The sequence below is a fragment of the Protobothrops mucrosquamatus genome, unplaced genomic scaffold (genome assembly GCF_001527695.2).
Source record: "Protobothrops mucrosquamatus isolate PMUCROS unplaced genomic scaffold, P.Mucros_1.0 scaffold266, whole genome shotgun sequence".
Classification (NCBI taxonomy): Eukaryota; Metazoa; Chordata; class Lepidosauria; order Squamata; family Viperidae; genus Protobothrops; species Protobothrops mucrosquamatus.
In genome coordinates, this window is record NW_015386611.1 from 345,677 (window position 1) to 362,272 (window position 16,596).

Below are 16,596 nucleotides of genomic sequence, written 5' to 3' on the forward strand. Positions count from 1 at the left end.
AAAAAAAAAAAAAGAAAGCAGGATATACAAACTCAAACTTTGACTACAACTAAAAATTCAACTATACAGAATGCAACAGAAAAAGTGGAACAATTAAATATTACGACAGAAGATTTAACTGCTCAACAAATTCAGATAATGGAAAATCCAGAAAAGAAATTGACAACATGGAAAAAGGAAAAGACTTTCTATATAAATCAGAAGAAACCTGAAGATCAAGAAGAACAGATGGAAGAGACACTTCAGGACAACACTTCAGGACAACTATGTCGAGATGGAAAAATAAAGAGATCTGCTAGACCTGCTAGCCCTTTCAAAAAAATGGTGACTGGATGGTTTTTTCAACGGCAAATAATATATATAACAATACAAGGAGATTTGTTTGACAACTCAAAAGCATGGACATGGAAGATGATTTGGCAAAGAAAGAAAGCTACAATAAGACTGAAGAAAAATGGGGTTTTGATTTACTTATGAGAAGTAAAATAGAATATATCCAAATAGATAAGAAGTGTATTTTGAATACAAGATATTACTATGAATGGAGATAAAGAAAACTTTGGTCACTTAAAATTTAGAAGTATGAATATTAATAGCTAAATTTGAATATTGATTTGCTCATAAAGGTCATGTAAAGGTGATTAAGATATATATATAAGCTAAAAACCTATTGATGAATGTAATAAAAATTATTAGTTTTAAATATGAGTTAGTAGATACAAAGAGGAGGAGAGAGGAAATACTAAGCATTGAAATAAAAGAAATTTTGGTTACTAGGTTTAAGATATTTGGAAACTATTAGAAAATAAGAATATTTTATTGTATTATTAATTCGTTGATATAGATGGTGAGAATTTAAATAAATAAGACATGTACCCTGAATACCGGATTTTGTGAGAAATTGTGATAAAGGGAATTGATAACATTTAAAACTTGGAAATGATAAATATTAAACGTTAATTTTAAATATTAATGGTAAATTAAAACTGGGAAAAATTTACTAGGACATTGTCTCAAGGATTGAATGTTAAAATGAGTAAGATATATATAAACTAGAAACTATTGATAAATATAAGAAAGTTATTTTTTATTTTGATTGATAGAATAAGAAGTGTATTAATTTAAATATGAGACAGTACATATTAAGGGAAAAGAGAGGAAATACTGTAATAGTGTGGGATTTATACTAATGGTATTTGTATGTAATTGAATTATGGTAACTCAATCGCCACGTTGTTTTTCAAAGATATAAATGTAATATTGGAAAATCAATAAAACTTTAAAAAAAATGAATTTTTTTCCCAAGAAAATTTCCACAGCATAAGTAACCAAAATAAACGTAAACAGAGAATAATACTTGAGTTTCTCTGCAACTCTAAAATTCAAAATTATTTGGTACTATGGGCAGATAATAATAGAAGAAACTGTTTAAGAGGTCTACAGAACCAAATAAAATTGATTCATCCCTCCATCTTGGCTAATTAGTTCAAATACACATGATGTAAATTTAATAAAGCTAGCAAATCATTTTGGAAGACATTTGAAGGTGGAAGATAGATCATTTTGCCAATGATGAATATTATAGAATTTATAATAGCAATTTTGAGATCAAATTTATTTATTTATTTATTTATTTATTTTTATTTATTATTTTTTAGATTTATATCCCGCCCTTCTCCTTGCGGACTCAGGGCGGCTAACAACCGGGTAAAAATACAAAAATATCACACTACAAATTTAAAAATTAATTAAAAGGGAAATATTAGTAATTTGGTCTAATTAAAATTATAATTAAAACCCCCTCTAAAAGTTTCCCCTAGGCCAGTCCCGCAAGCTGGAATAACCATGGGGAAGTAATGCCAATTTGCCACTTTAATTACTAGGGCAATTTTAGGTGGCATATAAAGAATAGAGATGAAAAATAATAGTATACAATACAAGAGTATAAAGCACCAGATACGTCAAGCCATGTCAGAGAAGAACAATATTAGAAAAACAAAAGTTAACAAGAATTTGATCTCTTCTTTAGGTACACATGGCTTTCTATATCCATGTCTATGTCTACTTCTAAGTTAAAAACATTGTTTAAAAGTTTTTTACTAAACTGTGAGCACCAAAAGAAGTAATGAAAATAAGCTAGTTATTCTTTGGAGTTCCAACATTGATTTTAGTATTTTGAAATGACAAATGTATTTTGTAATACAGTTTAACAGAAATGCAAAGGTTGCATTGCAGGATCATTAAACTGTTAAACTGTTATGCAATCCATCACATGCCTGGTCAGAATTAAGCTACACTGAACAAATTAGATTATAATCGTTTAAAGTTATAATCAGGAGTCGAAGTTTGTAAGCAGAAATTGGGAGCTCTATACAGTAGATAGAATGCTTTCTTTGGGTAAGAAATATAGGGGCTTTGATGGGCATTCATTAAGCTAGATTAGATAAGCATATAAATCATTTCTTCTTTTTTGTGTTAATTTACTATGTGCATACATTTACATAAGACAGTGCAAAATAGTATCTGTTCTTTTATGTGCTGTCAAAGGAAGCAGGTAGTCCTAGATTTAGAGCTGGTTACTTAGCAACTATTCAAAGTTAAAAGACCTCCCTGGGGATACTTATAACCTGGTTCTGAAGTTCCAACACTCTTTGAGGTCATGTGACCACATGTTGGGTACTGCACGACCGGCTACATTCACAAATGTTGCATCCCACTGTCACATGATCATGTGTTACTGCAGTTTTTACTTCTGGATTTTCACAAAACCAGCCCCTACTCAATGACTGTGGCAGTCACTTAATGACTCTTGCAAAAAGGGTTGTAAAATTGGTTTGGACATGTGGGTGATTCATTTTATGACCATCATGATTTAAAATCATAATGGGCAGGTTCCATTGCAGTCATAAGTTGAGGACTACCTGTAAGATAAAGGACTAACCATCCTTTATCTGCTATTTAAAATCTGCTTCCAGCATTAATTCTGTTAAAAAATAAACTTAAAATTAGCTTTACAAATGTGCATCTGACAAGTAAATTCTTGTTTATTCAAATTCATGCCAAATGTAATAAACTTAAATATGTCAAAGGACTTTCTATCCCTGACAAACTTGAAACTCTCCTTGCATTTTTTAAATCTAAAAATTAATGAAGACAGCTGACAACATGAAATTCTGGCTTATACCAGAGAGTATATTACATTATATATACATTTCTTTTGATCCTCATGCATATGTTTTATTAGATGCAAGCAACCAGGACAACTTCTTGACTGGGCAAGGCAATTCTTTTATTGTCAAACTCCTATTTACAAGAATCTTGCCAGATCAAATGTCTTCTCTTGGGAAATGGCAGATATAGTCTTAAAGCTTTGATCTCAGATTTCTCCTCCTCCAAATCAATTCCATCCTTGGAGTCTCTCTTTACTCCCCCTCTCTTTAGCCAGTGATTCCATCACAATATTATGGGGAAATATTATTATGTAGCTTCATTCTGTTCAATAAAACCAGTACCTGTTTTCATGAGCACTTATACAAATTGTTGCACTACCATGTTGCAGAATTAGCTTTCAAAAAGACTAATACATTTTTTAAAAGGTGAGCATCAAGCTCAGCCATTGTACAGGTTTCAATTTTTGGGTTGAAAGTTAGCCTCATTTAATTACTCATATTAATACTACTAGTGGCACTAGTTTTCTAAGAACAGAGTTGATGAATAATGAAACCTTGAATCAAGTCCTTTTATATTTCTACATCATTTGGATAGCTACTTCTTCTGTATGCACTGAAAGCCAAAATGTCATTACTCTGCAGGTTCAGTTCAGCAAAACTAACATTAATATTTAACCTTGTTACTCATTTTCCAGATGAGTACAACATCCTTTTTAATAAATCACAGAATTAACTATACTAAAAAAGTATTTACCGTGTATGTGTCTCATTAATATAGATGACATTACGCAGACCCAAAGAAGGGATATTAGTATTAAAAAGCTTGTCCTGAAAGAAAAATGCATAAATTAATTTATTACTAACAGCAATTCACAATAACTATAGCATTTTCCTGTATAATCTCTGTAAAGGGGAAGAATCTACACAAACACACACACACACACACACACATACCCATATAAATAATCTATAGCTCAAAGTTTGCCAAGGTTTAGTGTTCTCACATAAAATCTCAGCTATCTGCAAAACATATGCATATTTGTTAAAGTTGTACATCAGCAATTCTGGGCAGTCCACACAAAAAAATAAGTACAACAATAAAGAAAAATCTGTGCATTCTCACTTTGCTGAACAAATCACTGGGCCCTGCTTTACAGTCTTTCATTAATACAGAGGCATCAAATACTATTCTATTTCCACCAGGCAAAATCTGAAAGTAACCTATGCAAGGTAAGTACATAGCTACTGAGTTCTTAATTTAATTGCCTTCTGGCTATTTGATTACCATTACATGAAAAATAAATTTCAGTTTGTTACTAATATAATTCCACTTACCCAGCTTTGAGGAGTGCATACGTAACAACAGCGTCCCACAAATGGTCTATTCCTGCCCAGAAGAGTCTCTTTCCATTTTAAAGTGGCTGATCGGAAGACGGTAGGCCTAGAATTGCATTCTCCCTGGAAAATAATGAATGTATAAATATAGCCATAAAAACGGACAGCTTTGAATTTCTTTCACGTTGCTTTCTGTAAATGAACTAGCTAAAGTTAAGAACAATTGATTTATTTGTTCTGCTTAAAAAACAACCAAATTCAGTTACTGGAAGTAATTAAACACATTCATAGACTTACATACATGCAAATGTTTGCCTATAAGTATATAGATCAACCATACTGTCAAAATATTTTCCTCCCTTTGAGTTATGAAATCTGTATATATAATACTGATCATTCCAAGATGACAGTCCCCCAGAAAGTACTTATGATCCACCAACTGTATCCACCTGCAGCCACATGATTGTATTTTGGGTGCTTGGCAACCAGTTTGCATTCATGGCCATTTGCAGCATATTGTGATTAAGTGACTGTGATTTTTGGTATTTTTTGCAAGCATTTATTTCTGGTAAAAACATCCATTGGGTAAAATGGATGGTAAAATGGCAAAATAGATTCATTTAACAACCACCATGTTTGCTTAATGACAACAGTCATTTAATTACTGCAGCTTTCACTTAATGGCCACTCCAAAAAGGGTCACAAAATCGTGTGTGACCTACTTAATGACTGCCATGACTTATGACCATAATCCTGGGCATAATTACAGTCATAAGTTGGGGATTACCTGTACATTTCTGGAAATCTTGTAGGAATAAATCTGAAATAATATAATCTTGTACTATATATTTTAATATGAATCTGAACTTTTTCTATAGATGTATTATTTTGAATGAAAGTGGTGCTAGGTTATAGTATGGTATTATTTTTTATCAATTATATCCTGCCCTAAGAAATGTGTATAGAACTATCTAAATGTGTTACAGATAGTCCTTGGGTTACAACGGCAATTGGGACCAGGATTGCTGTTGCTAAGGGGATGTGGTCATAAAATGCAATACCACGTGGCCGCACTGCTTAGCCACTGCAGCCCCAGCTGTCCCGGTTGATATTGTAACCTCAAGATATAGGGGTCATTAAGGCAGAAGTGGCAGAAGTCCCAGGTAAGAAGATAGGGGTGCTCCAGGGCATACCATCGGAGTGAGGGAAGCCTAGAAAGGCTGGCGAAAGCTATAAGGTGGGGAACACCAAAGGAGAATTTTGTGAGGCCTAGCACAGGTTGTGCACAAGCACAGAAAGTTGCAGAGCTGGATAGTGAAGTGAGCTCCAAGTGCAGGAAGACTGTAAGGAGATGATACAGAAGGGTGAGAGTGCCAGGAGCCTGAAGGGACTTACTAGAGAAACTTGTGATCGTCTCTGCTGAAACTTGTGGAAAGTCAACTGGGAAAATCAGAAATACCAATCATGTGACTGTAGGGTGCTGCAACCATCATGTGAACTGTTTGCCAAGCATCTGAATCACAATCATGGGGCTACAGGTGTGCTGAAGTGGTCAGAACTTTGAGGACCAGTCACAAGTATCACTTGTTCAGCACTGTGGCAATTTTGAATAATCTCCTAACAAATGGTTGGTAAGCAAAGACTATCTGAACATTCTTAATTTTTTTTCAAGAGTAATCTTATCTTACTTTTTCACCTTTCAATAGGACACTAGCGTTTTATCTTAAGAAACCTGGGAACACTGAACTAGCATGCATTTTGCTTACCCATTCTTCACTGGAATGTTTACATCTTGTGACAGTGCATTCTGCTGAAGATGACAAGTAGGAAACATCTATTGTTCCAAGTGACAAAGCCGTATCCTCCATGATCTATAACATAAATTCAGGCTCATGAGCTAAAAGAGGAAAATAATTTCAGCATTAAAGAATTAAGCGTATTAGTAAATAACCTAATTCACCTATCCTAAATGTCTTATTAAAGCTGAAATCCTTGGCACATTCATGGACTTTACTTCCAAAATAAGAAAGTCATTCACAACGACAATTGGCAATTAAAAAGATACGACTACATAACTATACAGTATAGTACAGGGGTAGGCAACCTTGGCTCTTTTATGACTCGTGGACTTCAACTCCCAGAATTCCTGAGTCAGCTATGCTGGCTCAGGAATTCTGGGAGTTGAAGTCCACGAGTCATAAAAGAGCCAAGGTTGCCTACCCCTGGTATAGTATATCACTATAACTTGCTTTCTTTTAGTTCTCTGTTCAGGATACTGTAACTCATTCCAGACAAGTTTGTAATTATACTTCAAACTTATCTACTGGTTGCTCATAATTACCAAAATTGGTTATGATCAGAAGAAATTAAATTTGTGCTCCATTCATACACAGAAAGTAAATGCATGCTTAATTATTAGAAGATAAGAACGGGAGGAATTTAAACTAGTTTCTTTCTAATCTAATTATACTTCTCTGTTGCAGAAGCTCCTAGGCAAATAAAGTTGAAGTCAGTCAGGCTTCAGAAAGCAGGAATGCAGAGTACATTTTCAAACCATGCAAGGATAAAATGTCTCGTTAGCAGTTCACTGTGTTTCACACACCCAAATTATTTCAGCACATTGTGTGAGTCTACAATCAGAAGGAGTATGGTAGCACCTTTTTTGACTACCAAATTTTTTGAAAGACAAAAGCTTTCAAGAGCAGCTCTCTTTATAAGATGCATAGAATAGCAAGACTGATGTAAGACTTAAATTGGAATAGACCGTAGGAAGGGTGAGAAAGAAGAGAAGGCAGATTAATTATATAGAGGCAGATGATATGTGACAAATTACAACTGCTAGGCGATCAAACCGGTCAGTCCTAGAGGATATCAACCCTGACTGCTCTTTAGAAGGCCAGATCCTGAATTTGAAACTCAAGTACTTTGGCCACCTAATGAGAAGGAAGGACTCACTGGAGAAGAGCCTAATGCTGGGAAAGATTGAGGGCAATAGAAGAAGGGGACGACAGAGAATGAGGTGGCTGGACGGAGTCACTGAAGCAGTAGGCGTGAGCTTAAATGGACTCCAGAAGATGGTAGAGGACAGGAAGGCCTGGAGGAACGTTGTCCATGGGGTCGCGCTGTGTCGGACACGACTTCACAACTAACAACAACAACAAGTCCTTAATCAATTAACAGCACTGTGTTGAAAAATCGTTGTAAGATTGAAATTTTTGAGAGTGTATAGGCAAGTAAATTACTGTAGTTAGTCATGGGTTAGTACACTATACAGTCAGTAAATCAAATATGGGGAAAATACAGGTTTCTTTCACCCTGCTAACCATAAGTATTTTTATTGTTAAAAACAAATGAACCCCTCCTCTATATTATACATACATAAAAATACAAAGACATAAATAAATATATTTGTTCAATGTGGGAAAGCTCAATAACATGCATTTACCCAAGATACAATCAGAACTTTCTTCAGGGACCCAGGAAATTATAGAGGACAGTTTTCAGCAGAGAATGATTTTGTTCCTTGCCATTCTAATTATAGTGGATATACTATTATAACTGAAAGCAACTCCAAAATACAAAAATACAAACCCAAGGACTTTAAAGCCTCATGAATGAGAGGTATTTTAAAAGAAGTGATGAATCTTGGCTGCTCTTCAAAAAACTTTAAGCATAACTTCCTAAGAAAGCCAATGTGATATTATGATCAGATGATGGACTAAGAATGGATGCATTCTTGATATTGTATAGCTTGGGACTGATGCAGAAGAAAGCCCTCTCCTGTTTGTCTAATATAGAGATCTGCAAATCCCAAACTGTGAGGGTGTTTTTAACAAACTTACAGGGGCAGTATGAAATACTTATATTTGGACCAAACTATTGTATTAATGAATAAACGGTGAAGGGGTTTGGTCCTGGGTGCTGCAAAAACATTATGAGATATAAGGGCTCCATGAACTGAAAAACTTTGAGAATATTTGATATTTGATATAGACTGAAGAAAGCAGGAGTTCATATTTATTGTAAATCAAAGCATTCAAACAGGTTTCTAGCAGAAGACATAGTCTCTCAGATAATCATGTTGTACAGTAGAGCAGGGATCCCTAACCCCCAGTCCATGGACCAGTAACGGGCCACGGCATGCCAGCAACCGGGCTGCACAAACAAGCAAAGCCCCATCCGCGAGATGCAGGCAGCACACAAAACCACACACCTTCCGGTCTGCAGAAAAATCTCTCTCCATGGAACCAGTCCCTGGCGCCTAAAAGGTTGGAGATCTCTGCAGTAGAGTTTTGAAAACTAATATTATTACCACCTTAAATTTTGCTGAGAAAAATACCTAATGAAGGTATTTCAACACATTACATCAATTGGTGCTTTAAGACATTTTCAAAAGTAGTCCCACATAAATTTAAATTGTCAAGACAGGGTGTGACCAAAGTATGGACAACTGATACCAAATCCAATTGGCTAAAGAGAACCATAGCTGGCATACAAACATGTTCTTTCTCACCTGGGAATCTAGCAACAACTGAGAATCAAAGAACCCTCCCAGGCTGTAGATCTGTACTTTTCTGAGAAACTTCATCCAGAATAGGATAAACTTATGGTCTAGTTTCCTATTGAACAACACCATCCTTACTTTCTCTACAGCAAGTGTTACATTGTCACTTTTAGGACAAATCATAACTAACACATACCAGAATCTCTTGATGGTGAATTGACAAAGTCTAACTGCTATAGAATGTAAACTTGAATCGTAAATAAAATCTTATTTCGAACTGCTCCAGAAACTGGAGATAGGAAAATAGAAGAAGAAACAGATATAGAAACAAATATGGGAAAATTTAAGAGCATGATATTACTTCAGTACTTACACTGAAATCCCTAAACATTTTTATGTACATTATTGCCAAATTTGTAACTGAATGCTTCAATTATTTGGAGCATCCAAGTATTCTGGCAATGAAATATTATCATGCATGTGAAGTTCTACCAACTCAAACATATTCAATCCCATGCTCTTTAGATATTGTGGATTAAAATTTCCAAACCACCCAGCCAGCATATTCACTGTTTATCTGATAACATACATTCCATACATCAACAATCTAAGTACTGAAAGATAAACTAGAACAAAGTGACCATAAAAGCAATATAGCCTGTAAGACTGGATCTTTGGATAAACTTACCTGATACTTAATGTCACTGAATTAATTGGATTTATTTCCAATTCTATGAACATGAGACTGGACTGCAAATTGCTAAAGCTTCAATTGTTACAAATGCTAGAAGAAGAAATGGCATCTCCTTCAGAATTTGCTCAGATAATTTATTTGCAGTAGCATGCACAAGCAGTGCTAGGAAAGTATATAGCCACTTTAAATGTTCTTCTATAAATAACAGAACAACTACTGTATTAAACACTGGTATCAAATGTTGGGTGTCCCTATATAGCAGAAAGCTACTGCCAAAGAGATTTCGCTCAAACAAGGGAACATTAGCAATCTAAGCCAAATTGGCTGAATGACAGAAGGGACTTTCAGGCAGAGTTAGTTAAGTACACCAATGGAACACAAGTGAAAGACTGAAAGAAAAAAAGGGGGAAAAACAGCCTATCTACCAAGGAAAATGGGTATTTTTTCAGGGCCTACTTTGAATCGAATCCAGATTTATCAGCCAGATTGCCATAGTTAAGAGAACTTATACTAGCATGCTCCAAACAACAGATACAAACAACTACACGATCACTTTCCACCATGTAAGAACTTTCCTCCATGCAATGATGAACGTGGGCTCAGGCATAAATCTGAAAAATATTTTTTGTGGCACCTTGCTGTTTCTCTACATTCTTATTCACATCTTCACAAAATATTGCAAAAGAAAGGAGGGAGAGAGGGGGGGGGTTGTCAACCAGATTAGTCTATTATTTCACGCTATGTACATTTCCCTTGCTATCTCGTTCAAGCATGGGCCCAGAGCCAGATTCGGTATGCTATGTGCTCCTTTTTTTTTTTCAAAAATTAGTCCCTAAAATACTTTCCATTGTAATTAGTGCGGACACGGTTGGTCCCACGTTAATCTTACGGTCTATTTCTGTATTGGCCAGCCGTTTCAGCCAAGACTGCAGCAGCAAAAACACTGCTGGTTACCGACGGTGACCGCCTGCAACATATTTTTTGGGCTTCAAAAATCGTTCCCATGCAAACGTTTCACAAGCAGCCCAGTTTTTCCAGTGGTGCCAATTCCGCCCCCCGCCCCCCCGAAATTACCTTCTTTTTTCCAGCGACGATACTAGCGGAGGATCAGTCTCTCGGGATAGAGGTTTTTAAGATCTCCTTTCGAAATATCCAGCAGAAATCTGTCCACGCGCCGGATCCTCTATCCCTTGACCTTCCGATCTCCGACCCTTTGGGAAACAAGCGGACGCTACATCGACACGAGCTGCAACCCTGAACGAGACCTTGCCGGCAAGCTAGCGGGCAGGCTGACTCGTTCACGCCGCCCCAACGAGGAGGGCAGATGCTGACGCGATTTCCTGAGCGCCAGGCGCCAGCGAGCAGGGAAGAGGCCCGGCCGGGCTCGCGTCAGCGGCCGCTGGAGCGCCTCAGCGTGCTGCGGAAGGTGCTCCGACACCGCGGAGCTGGTGTCTTCCAGGTGTTCTTGGGTTGCCATCAGCCTTGGCCGGTGAAGTCAGACGGGTAGAGGAGATTGGGAGATGAGCGCGACTTCGGGGGAAGCTCGGGGATCGTCCAATCTTTCCGCTGCGCAGAGCTAGGTTCAGTAGGCTGCCGATTTTCTTAGGTGGGAAAAGGGTGGCAATTGGAGACCTTGCTTTACTCCAGACACAGGCAGTCTCCGAATAGTCTGCAAAATTGTCTTAGATTACAGTGTTTCTCAACCTTGACCATTTTAAGGCATGTGGACTTCAACTCCCAGAATTCCACAGCCAGCATTGCTGGCTGTGGAATTCTGGGAGTTGAAGTCCACATGCCTTAAAATGGTCAAGGTTGAGAAACACTGTCTTAGAAGGTCACCATAGTGAGGGCTGAAGCAAAATAATAAGTGTGTACAAAAATAAGTGCACGTTATGGGATGATTTTTTTTTTTTACTGTGCCTAATGATTCTAATGTGCCTAATGATAATTGTTACGTCCTGGGCCTGCTGAATGACTCAGCAGGCTCAGGAAGCTGCAGAAGGCCCGGGCAGACCATGTGGTTGCCCAGGACCAGACAGGCTGTCTCCAGCCTTTGTGAGCACATGCAAGGTGGGAGACTAGCCTTGCATTGATAGGCTGATGCTGTCCCTGCAAGAAAAGTATAAAAGGGCCAGCGCCATTTTGTTTGCTGTTCTGTTCTGTTTGTGTTTTACAATAAAGAAGTGTTTGGTTACTCCTGCTTCTATTCGATGTCTCTGATTCTAAAACAGAACATTGGCGACGAAGGTGGGATTGGCTGCAAGAAGAACAACAGGAGAAGCTAGGCTGACTTACCAGAGGAGGCCTGAAGCGCTGGGAAGTTCAGCGTCCGGAGTAAGCGATTGCCTGCCAGTACGAGAACGCTGGAGGTGAGCTCGGTTTCGAGGGACCCCTTCTCATACCTTGCAGTGAGAGGCATTGAAGAGGCTCCAGGCTGTAATGATGTCAAAGCTAGGCTGTCTATCGGAATTTGATCTTATTACCCTGAGTGCTGGAGCTCCTACGTGGTTTGAGTAGAGAATTACTTTCGAGTAAACAAGATCCAAGAAGACGGCCTTAAAGCTGCTACATTGCTGTGTGTCTGTGGGCAAGAGACTTTCGGTATTGCAGAGAATCTTGTAGCCCCAGCACCACTGGAATCAATTGTGTATGCTGACTTAAAGAGGATGCTGCGAGAGCACTTCGAACCCAAGCTCTCAGTAATTGCATGGAGGCACGTCTTTGAGCAGAGGGATCCGAGGCCTGGTGAGTCTGCTGCGGACTTTGTTGCTGCCTTAAGACAAGCAGCTAGGCCGTGTGCATTTAAGGATCTAGAAGAGAGGCTCTGGGATCACTTGGTTTGTGGCCTACGAAGTCGTGAGCTGCATGCCACATCTGCACCGTTCCATCCAGCTTCCAACGGTCAGGGTGAGCATATGGTGCGTACTACGAAAGATGCTTTAAAGAGAATCACTCACGGCAACTGGCATCTCAGGTTAGCTGACTTTCTTCTTTGCCACCGCACCACACCTTGTACTGCCACTGGGAAGAGCCTAGCTGAACTCCGCTGGGGCCGCAGACTCATTACCAAACTGAACAGGTTGCACCCAGACCGGGTGGCTTCACAGGTGTCACAGCTGCGGGCACCTAGGAGACTACAGGTGGGCGATCCGGTCTGGGCAAGGAACTATGGACCTGGACATCTCTGGGTCACAGCAGTGGTATGCAAGGTCTCTGGGCCACTGTCATACAAAGTGGTTTTGGACGATGGTCATGTCTTAAGGAGGCACATCGATCAACTACGCTGGAGGCTTCCCAGCAACAATTCTGCTCCTGGCTCTGCTCTCGGGGGGGGGAGGAAGACCACGATTATGATTGTGGACAACAGTCTTTCCGCGAGGCGGACCTTCAAATGTTCCTGCACATGTCCCTGAAGGGGGATTTGCCATGGAGGTGGCTCCTGACTCTGGCACGGGCACCGGGTCAATGGGACATTGCTGTCAATCAGCTACTCAGGCCACTCCAGCCCCTGGTCTTGGGCTCGAGGGACACTGCTCCCAAGAGGGGTCCATTGTGGATTTGGGGAATTCCACCCCACCACTGGACTTGGGGAATTCCACCCCACCAAGGAACTCTGGTTTGGGTTTAGCGGATCCAGCTAGTCAGCAGCTTGGAGGGTTGCCTGGGTCTTTGGGGCATCAAAGTCCTGGTGAGCTGGCACGCCAGTCACACACGCTGGCTCCAAGAAGGTCAGAGCGGGTCAAGGGTCCACCCAAACATCTAAAGGACTATGTGAGGTTCCTGTCAAGTATATGGGAGGTTTAATAGTTCTCTTGAACTCAGGGCACACTCATAGATGGGGTGTTATGTTTGATAGTATTATACAATATGTGCTATTTTTGTAAATATGAGAAATGTAATGACTGGGTCTGCCTGCATGCAGGCATAACTGTGTTTAGAAATAACAACATGCTTAATTGAACACATATATATGTATGCTGCTATAAAACAGTAAATATTCACTTATTGTTTTATCCAAGGGGGGACTGGTGTTATGTCCTGGGCCTGCTGAATGACTCAGAAGGCTGCAGAAAGCCCAGGCAGACCATGTGGTTGCCCAGGACCAGACAGGCTGTCTCCAGCCTTTGTGAGCACGTGCAAGGTGGGAGACTAGCCTTGCATGATAGGCTGATGCTGTCCCTGCAAGGGAAGTATAAAAGGGCCAGCGCCATTTTGTTTGCTGTTCTGTTCTGTTCGTGTTTTACAATAAAGAAGTTGTGTTTGGTTACTCCTGCTTTGCTTCGATGTCTCTGATTCTAAAACAGAACAATAATATTAAAGATAGCTGTGCCAAATAACAATATTAAGATAGCTGGTGGAGAGAGAAGGTCAGATAATAATCTGATATTTCTCTGTCCTGCAACAAAACCTGAAAAGCTCAGGTTGAAAAAGGCCATCAAACCAGGATGCCCTGAACAATCCCAGGCAACTCCAATAACAACTAATATGAACTAGGGTGTGGGAAAAGAAAGAAACAAGCAAAAAAAGACAAGGGCTGCTTTTATCTCTCTTTACCTGGACTCACCCTGCTACTTATATAAAAAAAGTCACTGTTAACTTGTATTATTTCTCTGATTTGTGTACCAGAGTTGTCTACGAAAGGACAAAACTTTTATCCTATCATTTGCTTAGGTGGAGGTTTGGTCCTTTTTTGCTGAGAATGCAATAAATGTGAATGTGACTAATTATATTAATTTTCACAAATTGCTTATCAACAATTGTAGTTGTATTTCTACATAATGCCAAGTCATAAGCACAGAAACAACATTTCACTTTTCACCTTCCGTTATAAGTTTTATAGAATGACTCTTGCTGCTGGATTCAGAGTACAGTTACTGTATATGCACATTCATAATAAGCTGATTATTGTCCAATCAGTTCTGACAGACTAATCACCTCTTTTAAGTATACATATTCCCACCACACTGTCCGTTTTGGGGGAAGCAATATTGTGTAAAGCACAAAAGGGAGGAAGCAATAGCAAGCAAATAAAATAAAGATAAGAGATTTTAAAAAAGAAATGCAGCACCATATGCCAACACCATCCACAATTTCTCTCCATAGTTCTCTGTGCTTGTAAATCATCTTTGCTTCTATCAGATCCTTAGAGCAGTTCTTGCATTGTCTTTTATTCTCTAAATTTTTTAAGGATCATATCATCTACATTCAAACATTGCTTTCTCAGCTTTCCTTTTACTCAGAAGTATTGTTTTTTTTCATCATGGTAGATAACTTCAGCTTATTTCCCCATACATAAATTTGAATGAACTAATCCTCAAGTTAAACCCAGCTCAAAAATCTCATGTGTATGAAACATCCCTGGGAAAATATTTCTTGTTTCAGTGTCTGTACTTAGGTATACAGGTATGTTTACATATGCATGTGATTGGAGAATATCCACAAGGAAAAGGGATTATCTAGTACCATTTTTCTACCCATCATGCAGTGCAGAAAATGGTACCACTCAACTTTGTTTCCCTTCCACTTAATGTTTAACTATTTGTTGAGCATTCCACTTATTTTCAGGCATTATTTCCATCAGGGAATTTAGCAACCAGTCTTCAACTCATATTTATACAAAATATAGCATAATTCAGACCTGCTCACTTTATTATGCACTTTCTCTCTACATACATATAATAAAGTCTCTTTTTCACATTCATACTTTTCCCAGTGACCTGAAGAGCACTAATCTGGTCTGCGAAACTTCTATCTAGCCAAAGTCCAAATGTTGCTCATTCTTATCTCTCATAATCTTTCATTTGGAGGTCTACCAGACACCTTTCCAAACACACTTAACAACCTAGTTTTTGCATTCCTTCTTGCTACCTTTGTACAGGTGAGAAATAACAGCACTCTTTCAGTCATCAGACGTATATTAACCATATACTTTAAAACTGCCTTCTGCTCTTTAGGTATGGTAGATGGTACCTTTCTCTCATTAACATTTCTGTAATTAATGCACTGCTTTTCATCCACACCTATGTCTCTTTATCAAATATCCCTTTCACATTTTCCGGAAGCATAGCTGTGGCATTTTTCAGCATTATTTTCACTCAGTTCCAAGCACCTTCCACATTTTCCTTCCAGATCTTGTAAGTTAGAAAGATCACTGATCTGCAAATGGCTGTATGTGAGACTGTATTTCTGAAGCTGACTCTACAGGACAAGTTGGGAATACTACTACTGTACCATTTCTCCCAAATACATGGCAACATCCTTAAACTATTCAGTATTACTGAGTGGGCAATTATAAATTCACCCAAACTGCTAGTCCTGGATTATTTTAACTTGGGAATCAGCCTAAAGAATTCATAATCACCATTTCAATTTTTGGTTTCTTTCAGATCACATTGGACTTGGCATATACCGTATGTGTCCTTTGTCATGGACTGATCATGGCATATATGTGTCCTTTGTCATGGACTGATCAGTTCCTTACGATGATGGGATTGACCATCATCCAGACTTCATAAGAATGATAGGTCCATTCAGAGGTCCACCCTAGGAAGCTGGTGTATCACCATACTTCAGGAATTTCCTAAAAAGCCAGAGAGTATTTTTGTTGAAAATCAAATTGGTCTGAATTATAGGCAAGCAAGGCACTACAGACTCCATACCCCCCGATCCAAGTTTAAGTGTGGATAAATTAAAAAAAATAGAATTTCATTACTTCACTCAATTATACAGTTTACTGTTTCCTCTTGTAATTTCATAAAGCATAAATTTGTCCTCTTTCACTTCAGTGAAAGTTCAGTGATTCCTGGTGAGGCTAAGTAAATAACAAGAAACACAGATATTTGAGCTCTTCCAAAATTGTTGGCCATTAGAAAAAGATATAGACATATTAGAGT

General features: G+C 38.5%; 1 protein-coding gene across 1 annotated transcript in view; it reads right to left on the minus strand.

Moving 5' to 3' along the window:
* The window catches only part of GPAM (glycerol-3-phosphate acyltransferase, mitochondrial), a 29,985-nt gene extending 23,612 nt beyond the window's left edge, over nt 1-6,373 (minus strand). The window contains exons 1-3 of the mRNA XM_015814581.1: nt 6,272-6,373; nt 4,506-4,628; nt 3,925-3,998 (exon numbers count right to left, since the gene is read on the minus strand). Of these exons, the coding sequence (XP_015670067.1) occupies nt 3,925-3,998; nt 4,506-4,628; nt 6,272-6,373 (299 nt within the window). The remainder of the gene's footprint in view (nt 1-3,924; nt 3,999-4,505; nt 4,629-6,271) is intronic.
* Between the last annotated feature and the right edge of the window lie 10,223 nt (nt 6,374-16,596).